The sequence below is a fragment of the Corvus kubaryi genome, unplaced genomic scaffold (assembly GCF_017639235.1).
Source record: "Corvus kubaryi isolate FWS band 111438036 unplaced genomic scaffold, C.kubaryi_AGA036_p1.0 split1-37355, whole genome shotgun sequence".
Taxonomy (NCBI): domain Eukaryota; kingdom Metazoa; phylum Chordata; class Aves; order Passeriformes; family Corvidae; genus Corvus; species Corvus kubaryi.
In genome coordinates, this window is record NW_024582078.1 from 2969647 (window position 1) to 2991362 (window position 21716).

Below are 21716 nucleotides of genomic sequence, written 5' to 3' on the forward strand. Positions count from 1 at the left end.
TTGCAGCCGGCATGGCGGAGGGCTGCGGCGAGCGAGGAGTTAGGGAATTGTTTGGGTTGGAAAGGGTCTAAAAGCTCGTCCCGTTCCACCCCTGCTATGGGCAGGGATACCTTCCACTGTTCCAGGTTGCTCCAAGCCCCGTCCAACCTGGCCTTGGACATTTCCAGGGGTGGGGCAGCCACAGCTGCTCTGGGCACCCTGTGTCAGGGCCTCATCGCCCACATGAGAAAGAATTTCTTCCCAATATCTTGGAATGCTGCTCCAAAAAGGATGAGGATTAAAGGAGTTCCCGTGGGGAATAACAACCCTGAGGCTCATTGGGGCCACAAGTGAGGCAGAAGGATGCCAGGACTGGGCCAAGGGACAGCCCAGGAAGTCCCTGTGTCGTGCCAGCCCCGCTCCTGACAGACTTTAAATCTACCTGCTTTTCAAAATGTTTCACTTCTTCCCTTGATTCCACCAGCTAGCTCGATGGAACAGTTCTTATTCCCTTCTTTACAGCTGTTCTGACCTAAATGAGAAGATTTATCCCACCTTCCCCTGGCGTTAACTGTCTCAGGATGCCAAATGCCAGATGGGAGCAGCCATGGAAATCCTGCCCTTGAGTCAGCAGAAGAAGCCGATGATTGTTCACACATTCTTTATTATCAAAAAAAGAACGAAACCAACATTAAATTAAATAAATTACAAACATTTCTGAGCTGGTTATACATCATGCATTTACCAAGTAAGGCTTCAGAGCCAAAACACATCAACCTCACTGTTACTTAAGAGCAATAAGGGGGATTTTTTTACTGGAAGCTAAAATTTTTCACCAATGTGACTTTGAGCTTCCCTAATTCTCTGCCCAGGTACTTAGGAATGATGACTTTGGCCACATTGTGCCTCCAGCAGTGCCATTTGCCTGCTGATATTACATTTATTGCCAGAGCTGGCCCAGAATTTGGCTACAGAAATGGGATTTCTCTGTGCCTGGGTCATGATTTGCAGGAGAGCCACTGCTGCTGTTTCTGAGCTGTTTCTCTTCACATCCCGTCCCAATTCTTGTAGGAAGTTCAGGAAATACTATCTGTTTTATGCCTCTTCTCTGAGGATTCCTGCATTTGGCCTGTCAGACCCCAGGCTGGGAAATCAACCTCCTGTAATGAGCCCTGAGTGAAGAGCTGGGAGTTGGAACTTCCCTCTTTTAGTGTGATGCCACCTCAGAGACCCAAAAATATTGATCAGGACAATTTCTTGTTGCTCTGCACCAATTTCTTTGTTGCCTTTCTTTCAAACCAGCAAATGAAAGGAGCTCTCAGGCAGTACAAAAGACCATGAGGAATCGCCCTCAAAGATCATTTAAGAGGCTTAATCTCTTGATTTTACCTTGTAGAACAAGCTGTACCTGGAGATTCCTGGAGAAACCACTGCTGTCTAAGATTAAAATAAGTAATAACCATTGGCTAGTGGGGTTTTCTACCCTCCTTTGGTTTTATTACTCTCGCCTGCACCACATAATCAGAAGTTGAGGTAGAGAAATGGTGACTTAGCAATTGAGATGTTACATAAAACCAAACGGGCAGGGTGCTGATGTTGTTTCCTTTAGTGACTCTCTAGCAAGGATGGTTCAGGAAGCTCTGTTTTCCTTAAAAATGAGACATCTGGGAGCTGTAGGAAAGCCCCACATTCTCTTCCCCGGAAGCCTTCAGCAATCAGCTCAATAATGTCTGTGTACTTCAAAACTGTCATTTGTAGTATTTTGGAGTAATAAAATAGAAATAGCATTTGAAAATAAAATCCACTTTCATGTACTCAACCCACTGGGCAGGCAGGATGATGAGCATGTAACAAGGAGTTCTTATTTCTGATTCCAAGCCTGTCCTATTAATAAAAATAAAATTATTTATTTAAGAAATTAGCCCTGCTGAGAGAGTACTGAGGTCTTTGGGGTGTCAGAAATACAGCGCTGGTTCAAGGCAGTGTTTTTTGGGATGCTGGGACACAGAAGAGGAGAGGCAGAGGCTACAGAGACACGCAGGGAAATCCGGGGGGCTGCAGCCACAGACACCCCCGGGGTCAGTGCAATCAGAGAGCAGCAGCACCGGGCAGAGCTGCGCTGCCACGCCTGCCAGAGCCACTGCTGCTCGGGAATCCAAGCCCTGAAAGGCTTTTAGTATTTGCTTGTATTTCACTGCAGTGGGGAAAGAGGGAGCAGGGACAGGGAAGGAGCAGGATGCCCAAATGATGCAATTCCAGCGTGGGCAGAAGGATTGTGAGGGACAAAGGGGTGGCTGAAGCCCTTTGAGTTCAGGCACCTGCCTCCAAACAAACTCCACTTCTGCAGCCCAGAGATGGCATCTCCTGAGCTCCTGCTTCCCCAGGTGGCTGCTGCCTGCTCCAGAGTCCGCTGCTCTGAGCGCCACGAGCAGAGCAGGGAGGAGGGAGGGATTTGGCAGTTCTGGAGGGTGGTGGCCTCTTTGCAAACCCGTTGCATCCCCAGGTAGAAGCACAGCTCTCCACGGAGGGGTGGGAGAGAGGAGTCGGTTCAGGAGGGTTTGCCCGGTGCTCCCCGTGCTCACAGAGCTGTCTGGGTCTCTGAGTGGAACATGCTTCCAAACATCTCCTAAAGGGCACAGAAGAGGAGCAGGGTCAGGGCTGGTGCCAGGGCACAGCCCCAGTGACACAGCTCAGTGTCATTGTCACACAGAAACATCCCCAGGAGCTCCAACCCTTCCCAGCACTTCTCCATGCAGGAAAGCTGGAGGTTGCTCTGCTTCCAGCTGGGCATGGACAGTATGGGGAAGGTCAGCCCTGGAGGGGATCTCCTGCCAGGGCCCAGATGTGGGTGCAAATCGCTGCAGCATTAACCAAGTCCATGCTGGAAATCTTGGCTGATGTTTCTTCTTTCGGGCGTGAACCCAACCTGGTTCTCCAAGTTCCCCCCAGTGCGTGGAGACCACAACTCTGCCTGAACCTGAGCTGTGTGGCCCAGAATGGATTGAAGGATTCCTCTGGGGGGTAACCTACCTGCTCCTCATCCAGCTGCCTTCCAGAGCTCCTCAAGACAGGGATTTAAAATTATGTTTGCAATTTGCTTTCTGAAGCACTGCAGTTACTTGCAGTGGCGCAGGGAATTTCCCATCTAATCAATCCCAGTTAGAAGTTCTGATTTCTGCCTCATACCCATGGCTGCAGTGACCCCTGGCACTACAACTCACCTCCTCCAAGTTCTTGTACTCTGCGCTGCTCTCATCCACAGACTCGTCATAGATGGAGAGCTCTGTCTGGTTCAGCCTCTGTGCAGGGAAGAAGAGTCAGGTCCACAAATCAGCAGAGTGCAGGGTCAAAACGAATGAAAACAATGGCTGAGCCAGGCTTAAAAGGTGACACAGGCTCAAGGGAAATGTCCAGGAGAAGGGACACAGAAGGAATCCTGCTCCAGGTGTTTATCTCCTGTGACTGGGCTGGCGTTGGCCTATCTCTCTGGTTTGATATGAGATACCTTAACTCGTCCTGGGGAGATAACTGGCTGCCACTGGTGCCAACTCCAAGTGCCACACCATAAACCGACCCCTGTTTGGGGACAGAGCCTGTGTGACGCTGTGCCACCAGCATGGGCCACATTCCTGCCTTGGAATTCCTTGTGTGGAGCATTCGTGGATGCCGGCACTATTCCAGGTGCACAAGCTTTGCCTTCATTTCTGAGGGCCAAATTCTGCCTTTGCCTGTTCCAACCAGCACCAGACCGAGGGCACAGTGCTGGAACAGCTCTTCTGGCTCCTCCAGGCTGGGACAACATTCATCCCTCAGCTAAGGGCCTGTGTAAAACATTGACACTTCTGAATTCCCGTGGAAATCCATTCCATCAGGAGGTGCCCAGCCTGTGCATGACAACTGGAATATTAAATATTTTGCTGGGTTTTGCTTTACCACTTAAGATAAACAAAAAGCTTTATTAGGTGCAGTTATTAGCGATTTGTTATTCCTGCTTTGTGCTGGCGCAGCCTGGAAAGCAAACAGGAGAACCCTGTGGGGTGAGGGAAGACTGGGGAGCAAATTTACCTCTTCCAAGATGGGCGGGTGGACAACTTCTCTGATACTGGCCAGTGCAAACAAAACAGCGTCGTGGATGGTCAGGAAGATGTGACTTCGATCCAGGCCTCCTTCTTCAAAGACTCCCCCTGTGCTGATGTCGTTGTACACCTGGGCTGGAGAAAGGAGAGGCAGCTGAACAAGGAGGAGAGGAGAGGAGGAATTCTGGGGCTGTGTGTGGCTGGCGTGGTCCTCTGAGCTAAGGCCAGGCTCAGAAGATGCAGCTTTGCAGCAGAAATGAGTGTGGGGATCTGTTTTTCTGCATGCTGAGTGTGGAGATATTCCAGCCCCATCACTTCCCAAATGAAAGCACTGATTTCACACACAGACGTCAGTGATTCTCTTTCCTTTCTTCTGTTTTCTTCTTTTCTCTGTTCTGGCCTGGTCCAACAAAGGACTGACATCTCACAGTTTGAATAAAGAACAGAAAAAGATGTGCTGTTTGTCAGGAGCTCAGAAATGGGGGAAGATCACGTGGAAATGTGTTCTGTGGGGATTCTTACCATGCACGTTTGCCAAGAACACTTTAATCCCAATCTTCTGGTAGCTGGAACACAACTGGAAGGGATGAGATGGGAGAGAGAGGATTAATAACCCTGCTGCTCCAGCTTCGTGTTTATGCATAAAGTCTTCTCTCAGGGCTGGGGCTGAAGGAGAAAATCTGGGATGCAGAAGGAGCAAAGCCAAACAACTAAGGCACATAAACACCTTTATGTGAGAGAGCAGAAGGTACCCAGCTGTTGCCTGGCTGCGTTGGCAGTACAGAACTAACCTTGCTCAGTGCTTTTGTGCCCATCAGGTCCACAAAACACACCCCACTCATGTCCAGGATGATGGTGTGGAAGCTGATGTAGGGCGGTGCTGTCAGCACAGGGTCGGTGTCTGCCGTGGGCAGAACGCTGAAGGTGCTGCCCTGCAGGGTGGTGGTGCTGCCCAGCTCCCCGGGGCTCTGGCCTGGCCCAGCCCCGTGGGCAGCAGGGCGGAATGTGATGTAGGAGATGCTGGCACCATTGGCAGTCGTCTGGTTGTTGTTGGTGTCTGTTGGGGAGGCGCTCTCAAAGTCCTTCTGGAGCTCTTGCAAAGACAAGGTCTGCAGCAGAGAGGAAATGCAGTCAGGGCAGGGCAGAAGGTGAGGTCCTGGCAGGTGAATGCACCTCTACCCACTGATGGGAAGTGTTTTAATGTGGACTAACTCCAGCCTGGTGCTAGACTGTCTGTCCCTTGGGGCTGGATATAGTCAGGATAATTTTCATGATTCATTTCTTTCAGAACTGCTCAGCATTGCCAAGCAAATGGAGCTGGGGTGACTGAGAAATGGGCTTTGAAAGGGCACCTTGGAGCTGACACATCCCCAGAGAAAGAGGCCAGAGCTGCCTGGTTTCTGCAGATTGTTCACCATATTTCCATTCCAGCCTCCTCTCCAGCTTTCCTGCTCCCAGCCACTCCTGGTTCTCCTGCATCTCAAAGTTTGGGGAGGAATGGAGATGTAGGTGGGGAGGAAAGGAGGTGAGAGATGAGAAATGCGGCCAGGAAAACAGTGCAGAAAATCCCACGTGAAGAGGAGCTGTTTGATGGGGACACAGGGACCTTGTTGGGAACTCAGGAGCTGAGTTACCTTGTTCTCCTTCAGCAGGAATTTTGGGAGCTTTGCTGGTGCTTGTGCTGTGCCCTTCGCCTGCCGTTTCACAAATTTCCTCCTGGCCAAGTACACCTTGCCAGGATCCACCCCTGTCTGTGGGAAAGTGAGATTAGTCTTTAAAAATCTGTTCCAAGAGTCAGGAGCTGCTGATCCTTTCCTGGCATTTCCCAGCCTGGGCACCCGCTGTGCACTGGAGTGGGGCGATCCTGGTGGCAACCAAACATCTCCTGGAACTCAGAGTACCTGCACATGCAGGGACAGACTTGGAATAGCAGGATGCCCGTTTTGGCAGAGCTTGGAGGAGGAGCCTGCCAGGATTCAGGCACAACCTCTAAAATGAGCTCTGCAAACAGCCCTGAGGGTCAAGGAGAGGAGAACTGAGGAGTAGAGGATGGATGTGACCACTGTTCATGATCATCCACAGCTTAATTATCCCCATGTAGCAACACAGGAGAGAGCGAGGGCGGTTTGGGATTAGCTTCAGGCAGGGATTTGTTGAGGAATTGCTCACCTTGGCTATAATTTTCTCCCGGAATATCTCCGAGTTGGCGAAATACAGCGGCGAGCAGTAGGTGACGATTTTAATCCCATTAACTTCATGGACCTGCACCAGAGACAAGAGCTCAGAGCCAGCCTGGGCACCAGTGGCAAGGAACAGCATTTTCTCTGAGGATGCTTTATCTTCAGCTCACCTTGTTGTAGGTTTTGGGGTTCTTGTAGATGTCAGTGGAAGTCACCTGGCCCAGGGCAGAGCCGTTGCGGCTGCAGAAAAGAAGGGATCAGCATTAGGGGAAGAAAACTGCTTCTGCTTCACATTCCACCCCAGGATTTGAACATTTGCCTTATGAAATCACTTGCATTTCATCCCTGCAGAGTCTACAGGGCAAAAGAAAGAATCAGCAGTTTGAGATGCCAGACTGGGAAATATTAATAAAGGGCTTTGATGGATTAAAAATGGTGTGAAAACCTCACGCCGGGGCCCTGCACACAGACAGGGCTCGCTCTTTCCGTGAGCAGGACTTTGTGCTGGGAACTGTGTGGGGTGAAGCAAATTCCTTGCAACTCCCCTTGCCCTGGGATGTGCACGGGAGCGGGAATGCAGGCAGTAAATTAGCGCCTGCCATTCCTGTTTGCACATTCCGGGCAGGACACCTGCACTCCCCGGGGCTCCTGCCGCGCGTTCCGCGGGCCAGAGGTCGCTTATAAAAATCATCTGTCCCTCCTTTCTGCCCCTGGGAGATCTCCCGTGCTTCTCGTGGCCATGGGGGTACTTACAACTGGGTATGGAAAACCACAACCAGCACGGAGAACCCCACGCCCACCGCCACTCCGTAGGGAAGGCTCAGGAAGAAAGCGGAGAGGAAGCTCACGAGCCAGACCAGCTGCAGGGAGAGAAGGGGAGGGAAAAACATGGCAGGTCATTTTGCTGAACCATGGGCTAGAGGACATGGATGGAAATGGATGGAAAACAGATGGAAAATGGGTGGAAAATGGGTGGAAAATGGGTGGAAAACGGCTCTGTGCTGCTATCCTGGACTCCCAAACCCTCCCAGCTCAACATGAATAGGCCAAGCCCTGAATTCTGCAGCTGTTCTAATGCTACAGTTTGGATGCTTTGGAGTGAACCATCCTTGCTGGGAAGTTTGCCAGGAGCCCCAGTTTCTTTTCAGCCATAAAAGCAGCCAGGGCGTTTCTCCACATGTTTCTCCTGCTCCGCTCGTTCCATCTGAAAAGGATCGGCCTGGCTCGTCAGGAAAGGGCTCCTGCAGATCCCACCATCTGCTGCTCCCTGCTCCAGCCCCGAGCAGCTCCTGCTGTCAGTCAGAGCAGTTCAGAAAAAATCGGCAATCATCTCTCTGAAAACTGCCTGAGCACCTGCTAGAAATGGCCTGAACAGAGAAGATTTGATGGCCAAGTTGGCAGAGGAGACCAAAAGCTGCCCCACTCCAGCTCAGAGCTCTGCCATTTGTCGTTTTTATGTGTTAGCACTCAAGCATCTCCCTCCATATGAGATCAGTCCTGCCCTGCATTTAAACACCCCTCTGAAAATCATTATCCGGTTCTTTTAATCCCTTCCTGAAGATTTATAAAACCTAAGTTTGACCTTGGATGAATCAGGGTAACTTTGATGACTTCAAAATCTTAATTTATATTCATTTAGTGTATAAATGGCAAGGAAGAACTTCCCTCCATCCATCCATCCATCCATCCATCCATCCATCCATCCATCCATCCAGGCTTTGTTAGAATTAGCTGGAGTTAGCTGTCCTGAAACACAACCAGCATTAAGGTGATGAACACCAATGGTCTGACATCACCCAGGAACGGTGCTCCCCGTTTTGGGACAGGACACTGAATCTAGTTCAAATTCCAAGGAGATTAAGGTCAGGGGAATCCCGTTCACTGCATTGGCATCTGCCAGGACGTTCCTCAGGCAGCACTGTCCATCTCCACTCAGCCCACGCTCAGTGTCTGCCCAGGCTTTTGGGCTCTCTGAAGCCTGTGGCCTCCATCTGTGCTCTGGTAAAGGGGCAGCAACTTCCCCTGCCCTCACCTGAGCTGCCAGAGCCTACAGACCTCCCCTCCCAGCCAGCAGCAGCAGCAGAGCCCCTTCAGAGATGTGCCCAAATTGATAACTCATCCCTCCTCCAGCACCTGTTTGAGCAGGATTTTGGGAAAGCTCTTCATGACTCAGGCCAGCCCCTCTGGAGTCCTGATTGCCCTGATAAGGGGGGGTTTGCTGGGCCTTGACAGGATATTGGCTCAGTGTCCACACACGGCACTCAGCCGTGGGAGTCCTGTCCAAACACTGTCTTTTTCTGTCAGACATTTCCAAATTCCGTTCTCACTCCCCCGCCACCCCCTGCCTGGGTTTATACATCAACCAGTGCCTGGAGTCCTTATCACACTGAAGGGCTCTCCTCACCCTGGAGGGCCATTGTGTGAGTTTTTAAGTCATGACTCCCAGATATTGAGCAGGGCCGGTTTGGCTAGTTCTGGGCAAACAGGCTCTGCACTTGATTGGCATTTAAATACAGCAGGTAAGAGTTCAGGCCTCTGTGATATGTGCTCTGAGCAGCAGGGTGCTCAGCTGGGCAGGACAGGGAGCACCATCCCACCAAGAGAGCCAAACCCACCTCCTGTGAGGGACTCATACCCCCCAAAAACCCCACAAAAGACTTTTTGCTCATCCTGCCCTGGCCGGGTGATGCCTCCCGCCGCCTCAGGCACTCACACAGTCCAGCTTGCTCTTCTTCCACAGGTAGAAGGGGTCAGCCAGCTGCTTGAGGGAGTTTTTCAGGTTCACGGCGATGAGGGCCCCCAGCACAGACTGTGGAGGAGAGGTTTGGTGTCAGCCAGGACATGGATGTACCACGTTTGGCAGGGGATGCTTTTCTGCAGCATCTGCCCACCTTGGGCCAGTTCCATCACAAGGGTGATGCTCACAAAGATCTCACTGGGATCTGGGCAGGGTAGTTGGGGTGATTCTTTCACTATCATTTAGACTTATATTTGCTCAGAGAAATTGTGGCTGCCCCATCCCTGCCCAAGGTCAGCTTGGAGCAACCTGGAATAGAGGGAGGTGCCCCTGCCCATGTCAGGGATGAGGTTTAAAGTTCCTTCCAAGCCAAACCAGCCTGGAATTTTGTGGTTCTGTGATTCCTGCCTCCAGACACCCAGTGCAGACAGGTCCCCAGGCCAGGAACAAACCGGCCCGTGCTGCCGTTTGCATCAGGAGCTTTTTGGAGCGAGGCTGTGCCTTTGTTTGAGTGTGGAGAGCGTGTGTTGCAACGGCTCTGCCTGCACAGATGTTTGTGTTACCTTTGGAAGAGGCTCCAGGTAGATTCCCAGGGACAGCATGGTCACCATGACCACCAAAGCCACAAAGAAACTTGCCACCTGCAAAGAGGAAAGAAAATCACTTCTGCAAACATCAGGGCTTCCCAAAGCTCCCCTGGGTGTTCCCCCTCCTGCTGCTGCAGCCAGGGGCACAACTGGGCACTGCAGCATTTTATGTGAGGGGATGTTTGCCTCTGAAAACAGGCTGGGGTTTGCAGATCTCACAGATTACCCCAAACTTCCCTCACTGCTCAGTCCAGGGGGCCAGGCTGGGACTGGGGATTGACAGCTCTGCTTCTGTGCCCAGCCCAGAGAACCATCCAGGGACCAGAATGGGCTTGGGGAGGGAGGGAGGGAATTCTGCTTTAACAGCAGCGACGTGAAGCACTGGTGTGTGAAACTTCTCCAGAGCTGCACAGCCACGTCAGGCTGGCAGCACGTGGCAGCTGCAGCGCTTTGTGCTGCGGAGGGAACGCAGGCAGGAGAGGAGGAGGAGGAGGAGAAGGAGGAAGAGAGGGAGGAGGAGGAGGAGGAGGAGGAGGAGGAGGAGAAGAAGGAGAAGGAGGAAGAGAAGGAGGAGGAGGAAGAGAAGGAGGAAGAGAAGGAGGAAGAGAAGGAGGAGGAGGAACTAACTTGGGATTTTGCTCCTGCCCCATCCACGGCGAGGGTGACGGAGAGAGCACAGCAGATCACGTGGATTTTGAAGAAGGATCCGAAGAAGTTGCTGCAGCCCAGGGCCAGCATTTCCTGTGGAGATGTGGAGAGTGTCCATCAGAAAGGACAGCTGCCCTTCCTGCTGACACGTGGCAAGAGAGCAGGTGCTTGAGTCTGGCTCATGTGGCCAGGGCAGGCTCTGGGCTCCCCGCAGTGCATCCCAGACTCTTTCCTTCCAGTAAGGTCTGGGATAGGCTCTGGCTTAGCAGGGAAACCTGGAAGCACAATTCCACACAAACACGTTGTCATGTGTTGACACACTCAGGGCAGGGCTCCATGTGGTATGTGTGGCTGTTGTTGAAAGCTGCCACTGTGCCAGGGATGACAAAAGAGGATTATTTAATGTCCTGCCTCTCACAGTATCTGGGTGACACACCAGGAATCCAGGTCTTTCTCTGCTCCCCGAGAGGTGTATGTGCCTTGCCATGCTTCAGCAAGCTGCCAGAACACTGAGTCTGGAGGGGGAGCAAGGCAGAGAGCCCAGCCTAAAGCTCCTTTCCCTTTTCCAGCCTCTCTGCAGCCCACGGGACAGGGCTCTGCCGTGTCCTTTCGCCCCCCACATGGCACAAAGCCATGGAGCCTCCACAGGAGCAGCACGTCTGCTTTGAGCCGAGCACGTCTGAACGCTTCCCGTTCACGCCGTGAGCTTTTCCCTTCACGCCTGAGAGCAAAGGGAGGAGCCCTTGGCTGCCCCAGCCCCAGCAGTACCTGGTTGGGGTCCACATCGTAGCCATGCTTGGCTGCCAGGGTCCTCCCCATGGCCAGGTTGATCACGTAGCCCACGATGGCGAGCGAGAACGCCGTGCCCACCATGTCCTTCCACTTGCTCACCAGGGGCAGGGTGGGCTCTGGGAACCTGCATGCAGAGCACAGGTGAGAAGTTGTGACACCGCTGTCCAGGGGCTGGGGGGGTGGGTGAGGAGCTGGAGGGTTCAGGAATGACATAATCCGTGCCCACGCTCCAGAGGATGGGGGTGGTTGTGTAACAGGGCACACTGACACTCCTGGAAGGGGACTCGTACACCTGGGAAGAGTGAGGTGTTTTCCAGGCTGCAGGAGGAGGAGGAGGAAGGAAAACTGTCTGGAAGGTGAGTCAGACCTGCACAAGCACTTACCCCATGCTGATCTTCCCCACTATTGGCATCCCGTACTTGTCGGGCATGTCGAAGCTGCCGGAGATTGCGGTGGCAACGATGACCTGAAAGGACAGGGAATGAAGAGCTGCAAGCAGGAAGAGCTGAGCTGGCTCTGAGCATTAACCTCGCCGTGCTCCCAGAGCTGACAGAATAAAACCAGCACCAAATCTGGGCTGGGAAAGGAGAGAACAGTCCCAGGAGGAGTTATGTTCTTCACCCTCAGCATCACCAGCATGCAGGTGCAGGGATGAGCATGAGGATGGCCCAGTTTCTGACCCCAAACCATGTGGGGGCCGTGTCACATTTGCTGTGTAGATGCCCTACGTGGTGGCCCTGCTGACAGCAGCAGTGTCCCGGGGCTGTGAGGCGAGGGGAGGGTCCCAGGGACAGCCCAGGTGTCACTTACGATGATGATCTCCATCGGGATGGGCATCCGGATCTTCTTCATGTACTTCAGGTTGAGCTCCTTGACAATGATCAGGAGCACAGCACTGACCAAGGCATAGACCAGGGAGGCCAGGTTGGTTTGGGGCAGACCTTTACAAATGTCAATGAATGTCTGAGGGGGAGAGAAGAGGAGAAGGTGTCACGGGGAGCCAGAGACTCAGGACAACATGGACAGAACAACGGACAGCACTTGTTACCATAATCAACACTCTGAGATGTGTGAAGTGCTAAAAAACCTCTGCCGAGGGATCAGCCCCCGGCCCTGGGCCTGTGCCGGTGCTTAAATGCAGTTCAGCACAGGATGCATCCATGGAAGATGCAGGAAATCCCAGGAATGGGCAAACCTGCTCAGAGGAAACTTTCCTGCTGCTAACAACTCTGCAAGACTCCTGCTGTAACCCCAGATCCCAGCCCCGTTCCATCATTTCTCATTAAAACCACGCACACAGGGCTCAGATAACGCTGGATAGGGAACACAGCAGCAGCCTGGCTGTGCCGGGGCAGGGATTCCCCTTCCCTCCACCCTTCCCTTGTCTCCTGGGCCCCGTTTCCCTGGCAGGGGTGGCGGTGAGGCCGTGGTGGGGGGAAGGTCGCTGTGCAGAGCCCCCACTTACGTAGACGATAGCTAAGGGCCCGGTGTAAGACGGGACTGTCAAGCCGAAGACGTACTTGAGCACGGAGATGAGGATCTGCAGCCCCGCCGCCGTCATGAAGCCCCTGATGAAGGACTCGGACAGGTAGATGGCCACAAAGCCGAACTGCAGGAACCCCAGGCACAGCTAGGGTGGGACAGAGGAGGTGTTGGCAGAGCAGTGACAACCCCGAGGGACGCAGAGCCCGTGTGGAGCAGGGTGACCCTCTGGGAGAGCACACATGGCAGGGGTGTCCTGGGGCAGGGATGGGGACAGGAGGGCTGCGGGTGCCATCCTTGGTGGTCCATATAGAGAATTCCACCCCAAGACCAAAAAATCTCCAAAAATCTCTATTTTGGAGGCATCGTCCACCCAGAAGTGGGGCCTCTTTGAGCGTCTGCCACCACCATCTGTGCTCCAGGGAGAGCTTGGCTGGCTCCATGTGGGCCAGAGGACACGGCAGAGCCCTCACCTGGATGATGGCTGTCAGGCAGGCCAGGGTGGCAGAGATCTCCAGCCTGGCCGCCTCCAGGGCCGTGGTGTTCACGCTGGTCTCGTTGGTGGTGTGGTTGAAGTACTGGAAATCCGACTCTGGAGCCAGCTCATTGCAGATGTTGCCAACAATAATGCTGATGACAGCAAAGGTCCCTGCAGACAACACAGGGAGGTCAGGAGTTCCCTCTGGGGACAGTCCTGTCCTGGAAGGCTCCTGGGCAGGCGGGGCTGTGCAGACTTAGTCCCTCAGCCCATCCTCAGCCCCATGGCAGGAGGTGGCAGAGGGTCATTGGGGTGACATCCTGCTGTGCAGCCAGGATCGGGGATCCCACAAACCCCTGGCAGAGCAAACGTCCCAGTTCTGGGGCACACCAGCATTCAACTGTTCTGTGCAGACAATTCCTCACCTGGGACCATCTGATGGATGCCCCCGAGGAAGAAGTAGGTGATCAGGGGGAAGAAGGAGGAGTAGAGCCCGTTGACAGGAGGCAGATTGGCCAGGAGAGCGAAGGCCATCCCTGGAAAACATGAGGGAAACAGGCAGGGAAATATAGGGACCACCAGGCTGGAGGGAGAGCTTGGGGTCATCAGCAAAAATATGAAACTCCTCCCAGGTGGGCATCAGCATCACCTGCAGACCTTTACTTGAGCTGGCAAAGTGTTATTCCCTCTTGGAGACCCAGAGGGTGACGCTCCTCACCTTGTGGCACTTGGATTGTCCCCGCACTGAGCCCGCCGAGGACATCAGGCAGGATGTAGTCCTTGATTTTGTACTTGGGAAGCCACGCCAGTATTGGGAACAGGCAGAAGAGGGTGAGCTTGAACCTGGAAGCTGAACATCTGGAGGGGAAATACAAAATAAAAGCAAATAAGCAAAGAAGGGAGGAAGCAAATGAGCTGGAATTGGGGAAGGATCTTCCTACGAATGTCTCAACTGTTCTCCCTCGCCATATTCTGAGCCCTCTCTTTCCTGTGTTGTTGCCTTCCTTCTGAGGAATGGAGATAGATTTCCAAGAAAGTGATCAGCAGGGTTATTAACCTTTGTTTGCATAATTATAAACCTTTCTTTAAGGTGGTATTGGTTTCAATCAGAAAGCTGATAAAAGGAAATCCCAGCTGAAAAGCTTAAAAAAACAATCCACGCACCATTCCCTGCATCACCAATTGTGCTTTTTCCACTATTAAAAAAACCCTTGGAAAGCAGGACCCCAAATCCCAAATGCACTCAGTGCAGACTGTTCTGCTGATTTGCCAGCAAAGAGCCACCAACTTCATTTTCTTCAGCCCAATTTGCATTTCTCCCATGCCTTTCATCCATCAAACCCCTGAAGACCACGGTTTCCCAGGATAAAAACGGGATCTGTGCCCCCAGGTGTGAATGACACCCCCCCAGTTCCTGGCTAAATCTGGTTTACATTCTGTCGCATTCCCTCTTACCTGAAAAGGTTTCTCAGTTTCTCCCCGACGGGGTAAGTTCTGCTTTTCTTCTCAAACTCCTCGTCGAAGAGGCTGACGGAGTAGGCAGGACGTTCGATGACATAGCGAGGCCTGGCCTGGCTCATCTCTGGATCATTTGGATTTTCCCCAAAATAAAATTTAAAAAAAGGAAAAAAAATAAATAAAAAGAAAGAGCAAAGCCAAGAATGTGGCTGGAGTTGGCCCCACCTGCGGTACAGCAGAGCGGACACCTCCAGCGTCTGGAGCCCTCCCCGAGCTCCTCCACCCTAAATAGCTTCCCCGTGGCAGAGAGGCAGGTCCTGGGAGTGGCTTCTCCCAGCTCCAGGGGCTGCTGCTGCTCCCCGGCCGCGGGAGCTTTCCCAGCTCTTCGGAGGTGATGCTAATGAGCGATGCTAATGAGCGATGCTAATGAGCGGTGCCGTGCGAAGGGACCCGAGCGCGGCCCGGATCGCCTGGCAGCCGGGCAGGGGTGTTAATCCCGGCTCCGGGAGCGCCTTTTTGCCTCGGGCGAGGCACTTGACCTTTCCCATGCCTCGGTTTCACCATCGGTGGGGTTGGCAAGGCTTTGCCAGGCTGGTTTGGCTCGGTGGCAGATACTGGCACCGGGATCAAGGGCTGGATCCCATCCGAGGTGTTCCTGCCACGCTGCCCAGCGTTCCACAGCCTTCCCAATGCTCGCTGGCCGGGGATGAGCACCCGGTTTCCTCTAGGAAGTGATGCTCGAGGAGATAACTGTTGCTAGCTCATGTCAGTGATGAAGATGCCAAAACATCCCGGCAGACCAGTCCTGCCCAGTATCTGGGTCTCACCAAAGGGGCGATGAACTCCAGAGAACCCTTACTTTACCATGCCCAGAGATGCCTGGGGAGAGGGGAGAATCACCCCGAACTGGCCAGGCTGGGACAGGAGGGAGGAAGTGGTCAGATATAAAACGAGGATCTCGGTAATTATTTGTGTTTTGGTGTGTATCTAAGTGGGTCATTGCCCAACACAGGAGGAGAAGAGGGGGTGGAAAAAGCTGGTGATTCAGGCAGGAGAATGCACCAAGAAACAACATCCAGGTTGCTGAGAGCTTACGGAGTGCTCTGAATGTGTCAGAACTTCCCCCCTTCCCTCTCTGGGTGCTGCTGGAAGTCAGGGCACACCTTGACATCGAGTCTGTGGCACTGGGATGAGCAAAATGTGCTTCCCCAGGACGGGTGAGAGCCCTGGCTGATACCTTGGGGTGAGGACAGGAGCAGATTGTAGCAGAGCAGGGCAGGAAGGAAAGGATGATGCAGAGAGCCGAAACTTTGGGGAGAATTTAGGTCAACAGGATCATTATGCAAATAGGAGCTAATGGGTCTAGAAAGGGAGGTCATCAGCCCCACTCTTTAGAGTTCACAGGGCAAAACTGCTCCGGCAGTGGGGTGTTGGTGATTCCAGCTCCGATCTGCACCCACAGGGTCAGGAGGGACCCCAGCCCACGGCTGTGGAGCAAAGAGGAGACACGTCCCTCCTCCTGCAGGGCCTGGTGCCTCATCCAGTGCCCTCTGCAGGCGTGCAGGGCACCCCTGCTGCTCCTTTTCCCCTGGAGATTCCTCTCCAAGAGCAAGGGTAAGCTTTGCCTTTGGATAATAGGACTAATCAGAGTCCTGGGCTCTTCCCAGTCCCTCATGCCGAAAGCCTGTCTGATAGGCAGTCACGGTTTTCCCATGTTTCCCGTGATCCTGTGGCTGCTCCCAGACTTTCCCCCAGCCCCACAGCTCTGCTCAGAATTTCCAGGTCTCCTTGGTGAATATTTTGTAGGTCCAGACTCAGCAACAGCTTCTGCGGGCTGGTAAGCCCACCCGAGTTCCTGGTGGTCTCTCTGATCTCCATGCCTCCTGCCACCAGACAGACCCAAGCAGCCAATTAAATCCCAGCTCTTTAATGAATTTCCCCTGCTGAGTGAAAGTGCTGGCAATCAAGAAAATAATAAACAGAGCAGGTACAGAGGGGAAAATATCCCCATGATTAAATTCCATCTTAAACAAACAGGCTCGTGATGTCAGCGTCTTGGACAGAGTCAAGTTCTTGACTTGGCTTATCGCTGGCCTTGCCCTAGCTCAAACAGCAGCTTAAACCTCTGAGATTTGGGAATTAAAGAGAACCAGGAGCTGCGGGGCTGCTCCTTGAACAAAAGGCAAAGCCAGCTGGCCTGGTGCTGGTGGGATGAGCCCACAGCAAGCTGCAGAGCTGGTTTAAACCCTGCAGCTGGGGCAGGACCCTGGAGCAATTCCATGAGAGTGGAGGGAAGAGCAGAGTGCCAGGCAGCTGCTGCATTGCAGGGACCAGGTTTTTCAAGATCTCTCTTCCAGTGTGAGCACGGAAATAAAGGACAAGGTCTGGGGGAAGAGCTCCAAGCACTCACAAGTTTTTTAGGAAGCCCATCCCTGCAGTGGGGTTGGCTGGAGTGGGTGATGCTCGGAAATGTAAAATTTTGACCTCGCTAAGTCTGAGTGCACAAATGGGATAAACACTTGGAGCAAGCAAGCAACACGTGAGAGCAGAACTGCTCCACTCCAGTGACGTGATGTGGGTGACCAGCATTGTCCCAGCAGGTCATGAGTGTCCCCTTGGTCCAGACCTGGGTGATCCCAGCCTTGCCAGTCCCAAACCAGGCTGTGCATGCTGGGCATGGACCTTTTCTCCCAGGGTTCGTCTTGCAAACACACTCACTGAGCTCTTATCTTTCGTCCCTGTGCTGGTGATAGCTGTGTTTGGGAAGAGGAAAGTCACATTGAGGTTCCTGGCTGGTGTTGATAGGAGCTGTTGGCACAAAGCCACTTTCCTGCGCTGATGCAGGCACAGAACACGAGCTCCAGTCCAAGGAATGAGTCGAAATTTGGTGGGAGAGCCACCTGATCGCTGCGTTATGTGGGACACAAGGGCCCAGACTGATCCCAGTGCTAGAGATGGACATCCAAGGAATGCTTCTTCATTTTAGGGATTAAAAATCAGTGCTCTTGGAATAATGCTTCCTCCCTTGCCTCCCCCCTCCATCCCCCTTCTCCTTGCGCAAGGCACACCCAGCCCTCTGTGCTGTTTGCTCCGGGATGGGGTTCAGAGGTCCAGCCTCTTCCCAATCCCATGTGAATCTCCATCCAAAACACCCCTCTCCCGGCCCCACTGCCCAGAAAGGGCCACAAAAGCAGCTCCCCCCTATTCCCCGGACCAGGTCTGGTGGGAGAACACAGGCACAGGTGCAAGGGTTTGGTTGCAACACCAGGACAAGGTCTTGACTCCCGTGGCCCCGGACCGGTGCCTTCAGTGCCGCGTCTGCCCGGCTCCGGCTGCAGGTGCCACGGGAGCCCTGGGGCAGCGCAGGGAAAGGGCCCAGGTCCTGCAAAGTCAGCAGAGGAAGCCTCCACTTGCTCCCTGAGACATGCATGGCACAGGTGCTGGGCTCTTGGTGCCAGATGTGGCAGTGCCAGGCTCTGCAGCGCCAGGTGCTCCCCCGGACTGAACTCTGCCTCACCCTCCTGCCACACTCCCGCTCCCCTCTCCCTTTCGTGCCTCTCCGAGCGCCCAGGCAGGAGGAGAAGGAGGTTCCTGCTGTCACGCACTCAGCTCAGGTATTTCAGAGGGATGTTGTATAATTCACCTCTGCAATCAGGCACCAGGAGCCCGGCAGATCCGCCCCTGCACTCCCTGGTCACTCCCTGCGACATCCTGGCATTGGGGACATGCCAGGAGCGAGTCCAGCTGATGGCCCAGACCAGGAGCTCACCACCAAGGCACCCCAGAGTATTCAGCTGGGGCATTTTGGCACAAATTCTTTTTCACATTTAAAATGTGGTTGATTTAGTTTTGTTTTACCTTTGGCTATGGATAGCCGCAGGCTTCACCTACAAATGAACTGATTCAGGAAGAGAACCTGGCAGTGGTAAAGCCACATCTATAGTCCTGCATTTCTGGCACGAGTATTTTGGGGAAAAAATCATTCCCTGTAATCTGGGAAGGGGGAAGAAGCTGAGGCAGGGAAGCAGGGGTTGTGTTCAGGGGCTGGTGCCACGCACTGGGCACACACATTTGTTAAAGGGTTTAACCTTTTCTTAACCTTTACTCATTAGAAACAGAAGAGCAAGACACCAGAAGAGAGTATAAATCAGTTTTGAAAAATATCCATGCCTCAGAAAAGGCAAAATGCCAGAATCCATAAAGTTCAGCCAAAACTTTGCTGTTCTAGTCCCTTTTCCATGAGGAACCACCGTGATGGCCGGGGGAACAAAAGCCAGAGGGAGAAGGGGGTGAGAGGAGCCAGGAGGAACTAGCGGGCTCTGATGGATCTTGGGCAGGCATGGAATGGATCCTGTGCCACAGTGCAGGGCCAGGAGGAGACACCTCTGCCTCCCTCCAGCTCCCGCCTCCCATCCCACTGCCTCGAGCCTCTTTTCCCCTGGGATCTGCCATCCCATTCCTCCACTCCTGCACCTTCACCACGCAGCAGCCAGGCATGAAATCAATGTTTTCTTTCTGTTCAGACCCAACATTTGGAGTGTTAAATGGGTGATTTCCATCAGGCAGATGGCCCTTTTCTCGTTGTGAGTGACCCAGCCCAGCGCAGGCAGCGGGCAGAGCTCTTGTGCTGCCTGCGCTGGGCCGGTGCCAATGTTTGATGTACCACTTCACACGAGTTTCTAACCAAACTAGCTCTGTGCCTGGTAACCAGAGTAATAAAATCTGCAGGCGTCTGCCAGCAACTGAAGGTGAAGCCGAAGTGTTTGGCTCACAGGGTGTTTATTAAGTGAAATGTTTATATTCAGCAGCTCGGCTCCTGCGCTTTGGTGCAAGGGAGCAAACACTGTGGGCACGGGGATCTGCCCTGCGCTGACACCAGGGCAGCAAAGTCCGGGTGGGACCCACTTTCCCTGGGATTTGTTTGATTTCCCCACTCGTTCCCAACCCCACCCCGACTCTCCATTGCTGTCGTAGCCACACCAGCGCTGCGGCTCTGCGAGGAAGGGCTGGGCTGGGGTGAGGCATCAGGCACACAGCCTGGGGTGCTGTGCTTTGGGATGTCCAGACACCCCATCATGGTCCTCTGAAAGCCACCAGCTTCCCTGCCCTGCTGTCCCCCAGGGCTGTCACCTTGCGGAGTGTGGCAGAGCAGTGCCTGACCCCAAGAGCATCTCAGCCCGATCCCTGGAAGTGCTGTCTCCATCCCCTTCCTGTGCAAAAAGCAGCTGGGATGGGCAGGAGTGAACTGGGAAGGGCATTTAAAGGAAGGAGAAGTGAGACTTTGTTGTCCCTCACTGCCGCATCTCTGCTCTCCACATCCTTGCCCTTGCCTTTGAAGAGCAGGTGGGCAACGCAAATCCAAAGGAATTAAAAAGTTTGCAGCATTCCTGCAACACTGATCTGGGATGCCTGCTGAGGCCTCATTCCTCCACGTGCTCCCGCCCCTCTGGATCCACTCTCGGAGAAGGAAAAACACCTCTGGGGTCATCCCGTCCATCCTGTCCTGGAGGTGGAGGATGGGACGGCATTTCTGTACCGGGAATCTCTGACCCGAGGCAGAAACGCTGTGTGACCAGGACAAATGTCACTGCAAGGGCTTTAGGACAGGTCCCCAGCTCCAGGTTTCAGCCTGCTTACAAATAAGGTGTGGACAAATTTTATCAGGGCAGAGCAGAAAGCATCCCAGCTGCAGGAGTTTTTCCCCATGGAGCAAGACTGCGGGGATATTTCCTCTTGCTTATACATGGAGGAGCCTGCCCAAACTGGACCTAAACATCCCATGAAACGGCACTGGGAGGAGCTGGAGACCCTGCACCCGGTGTGACAGGGCTCAATCTGGGAGCACTCCTCATTCCCAGCTTTAAAATTCCCTCCTAACCTGACTGTGAGCACCAGGATGCCCAGTACAGCCAAATCCCCTTTTCTGGCTTGGATTCCTGTGCACAACCAGTGCTTCTCAACCGCTGCCCGCGGGCACACGGCTCCACATCCCTTCCGTCCATCCCGGGATGTGCAACACCCGCTTCGGGCTGCAACATCCTCAGGGCAGGGACCACTTTCCACAGTCCCATGCACAGAAAGTTCTGCTCATAACAAGAATCCAGAAACCGAGTGTCTCTCATCATTTGCCTCTCCTATGCCAGGCAAATCCCTCCACACATCTCAGCAGGAACCAGGCAGGATAAGATGGCAGGATTTATTCTAGCAATAATTAATTCACATATTTGGCTCTTCCAGCCTCTCTCTTCATAATAAATCAAGCTGCTGGATCGTTGGTGTTGCTAATTCCTGAGTAAATCTGCTGCCGTAAATCCCCTTGGCGAAAGGAGGGAGGGAGGAAAAGAGAAGGGTGAAAAAGGAAAAAAAAAAAAAAAAGAAAAAAAAAGAAAAAAGAAAAAAGAAGTAGCAGTTCTCCAAATACTGCGACTCACACCCAGTGGCTGTGCAACCGGAGTGTAAATCCCCCACGCCCACCCAGACAAAGAGCCCGATTGTTGGAGTTACCTGCGCCTCGGGAGAGCGGCCGATCCTGCGAGGGGGGTGCAGATGTGGCAGGAGAGGTGCTCCCGAGGAGGTGTGCAGAGGTCTGCGCTCAAACGAGCCAGTGAGTCATTTATAAATCACCTCAGTCAAGGGGACCGAGGGCTGTGCTCGGCGCCTGATTGGCTTGAGGAGGTAATTGCGAGCAGGTACACTCGGGCTGAGCCCAGGAGATAGCCAGGGGAGATAAGGAGAGATCTGAAGAGGGAGAAGAGCCTTTTTGGATGTCCCCCCTCACCCCACCCCTTCCCTCTCCGGCCTGGGCCGTTTGATCCCCTCTGCAGGTCCCTCCATGCTCTGGGTGACAATAACCCATATTCACGTCACCCCGGGCCCCCTCCCTCCCCTGCCACGGGCCGGGGGCAGCAGAAGATGCTTTTGTTGGCCGCGGTGGGCAGCGCCCGCCCGGCCTTTGAGCTCCGGCCGACTCTCCGCCCCCGGGATGGACAATGGGGCGCTTTGTGCCAGCGCCCGACCCCGCCGCGCCGGCCCGGGGATGGGATCGGCAGCGGAAAGCGGAGTCTCTCTCATTTCCAGGTTCAAAAGGATGAGAGGAGAGGGGAAGAGAGGCGAACCCCGCTGTCTACCCAGGGGAGAGGGTCGGGCTCTATGTCCCGGCGTGGGGATGCGGTGGGAGCTCTCCGCGGCGCGGGCATGTGCGGGAGGCTCGGCTGGGCTATCTGTCATCAGCCTCGCAGGCACGGTCCCCAGGCAGCAGCCACACCTGGCCACGCGCTCCTGCGCTGAGGGTTTGGCAGG

General features: G+C 53.8%; 1 protein-coding gene across 1 annotated transcript; it reads right to left on the reverse strand.

Annotated features, from left to right (window-relative positions):
* Window positions 1-623: 623 nt before the first annotated feature.
* SLC26A9 (solute carrier family 26 member 9) lies at window positions 624-21057 on the reverse strand. The gene is made up of 21 exons (XM_042013574.1): window positions 20922-21057; window positions 14415-14541; window positions 13678-13817; window positions 13385-13495; window positions 12955-13130; window positions 12465-12629; window positions 11810-11962; window positions 11383-11465; window positions 10976-11123; window positions 10187-10300; window positions 9536-9613; window positions 8949-9044; window positions 6989-7095; window positions 6406-6475; window positions 6225-6317; window positions 5690-5806; window positions 4847-5164; window positions 4578-4632; window positions 4045-4190; window positions 3201-3278; window positions 624-2605 (listed from the first exon to the last, which is right to left on the reverse strand). The coding sequence occupies exons 2-21, from the start codon at window positions 14537-14539 to the stop codon at window positions 2558-2560; spliced, it is 2421 nt and encodes an 806-aa protein (XP_041869508.1). The 5' UTR covers window positions 14540-14541; window positions 20922-21057; the 3' UTR covers window positions 624-2557.
* Window positions 21058-21716: the final 659 nt, after the last annotated feature.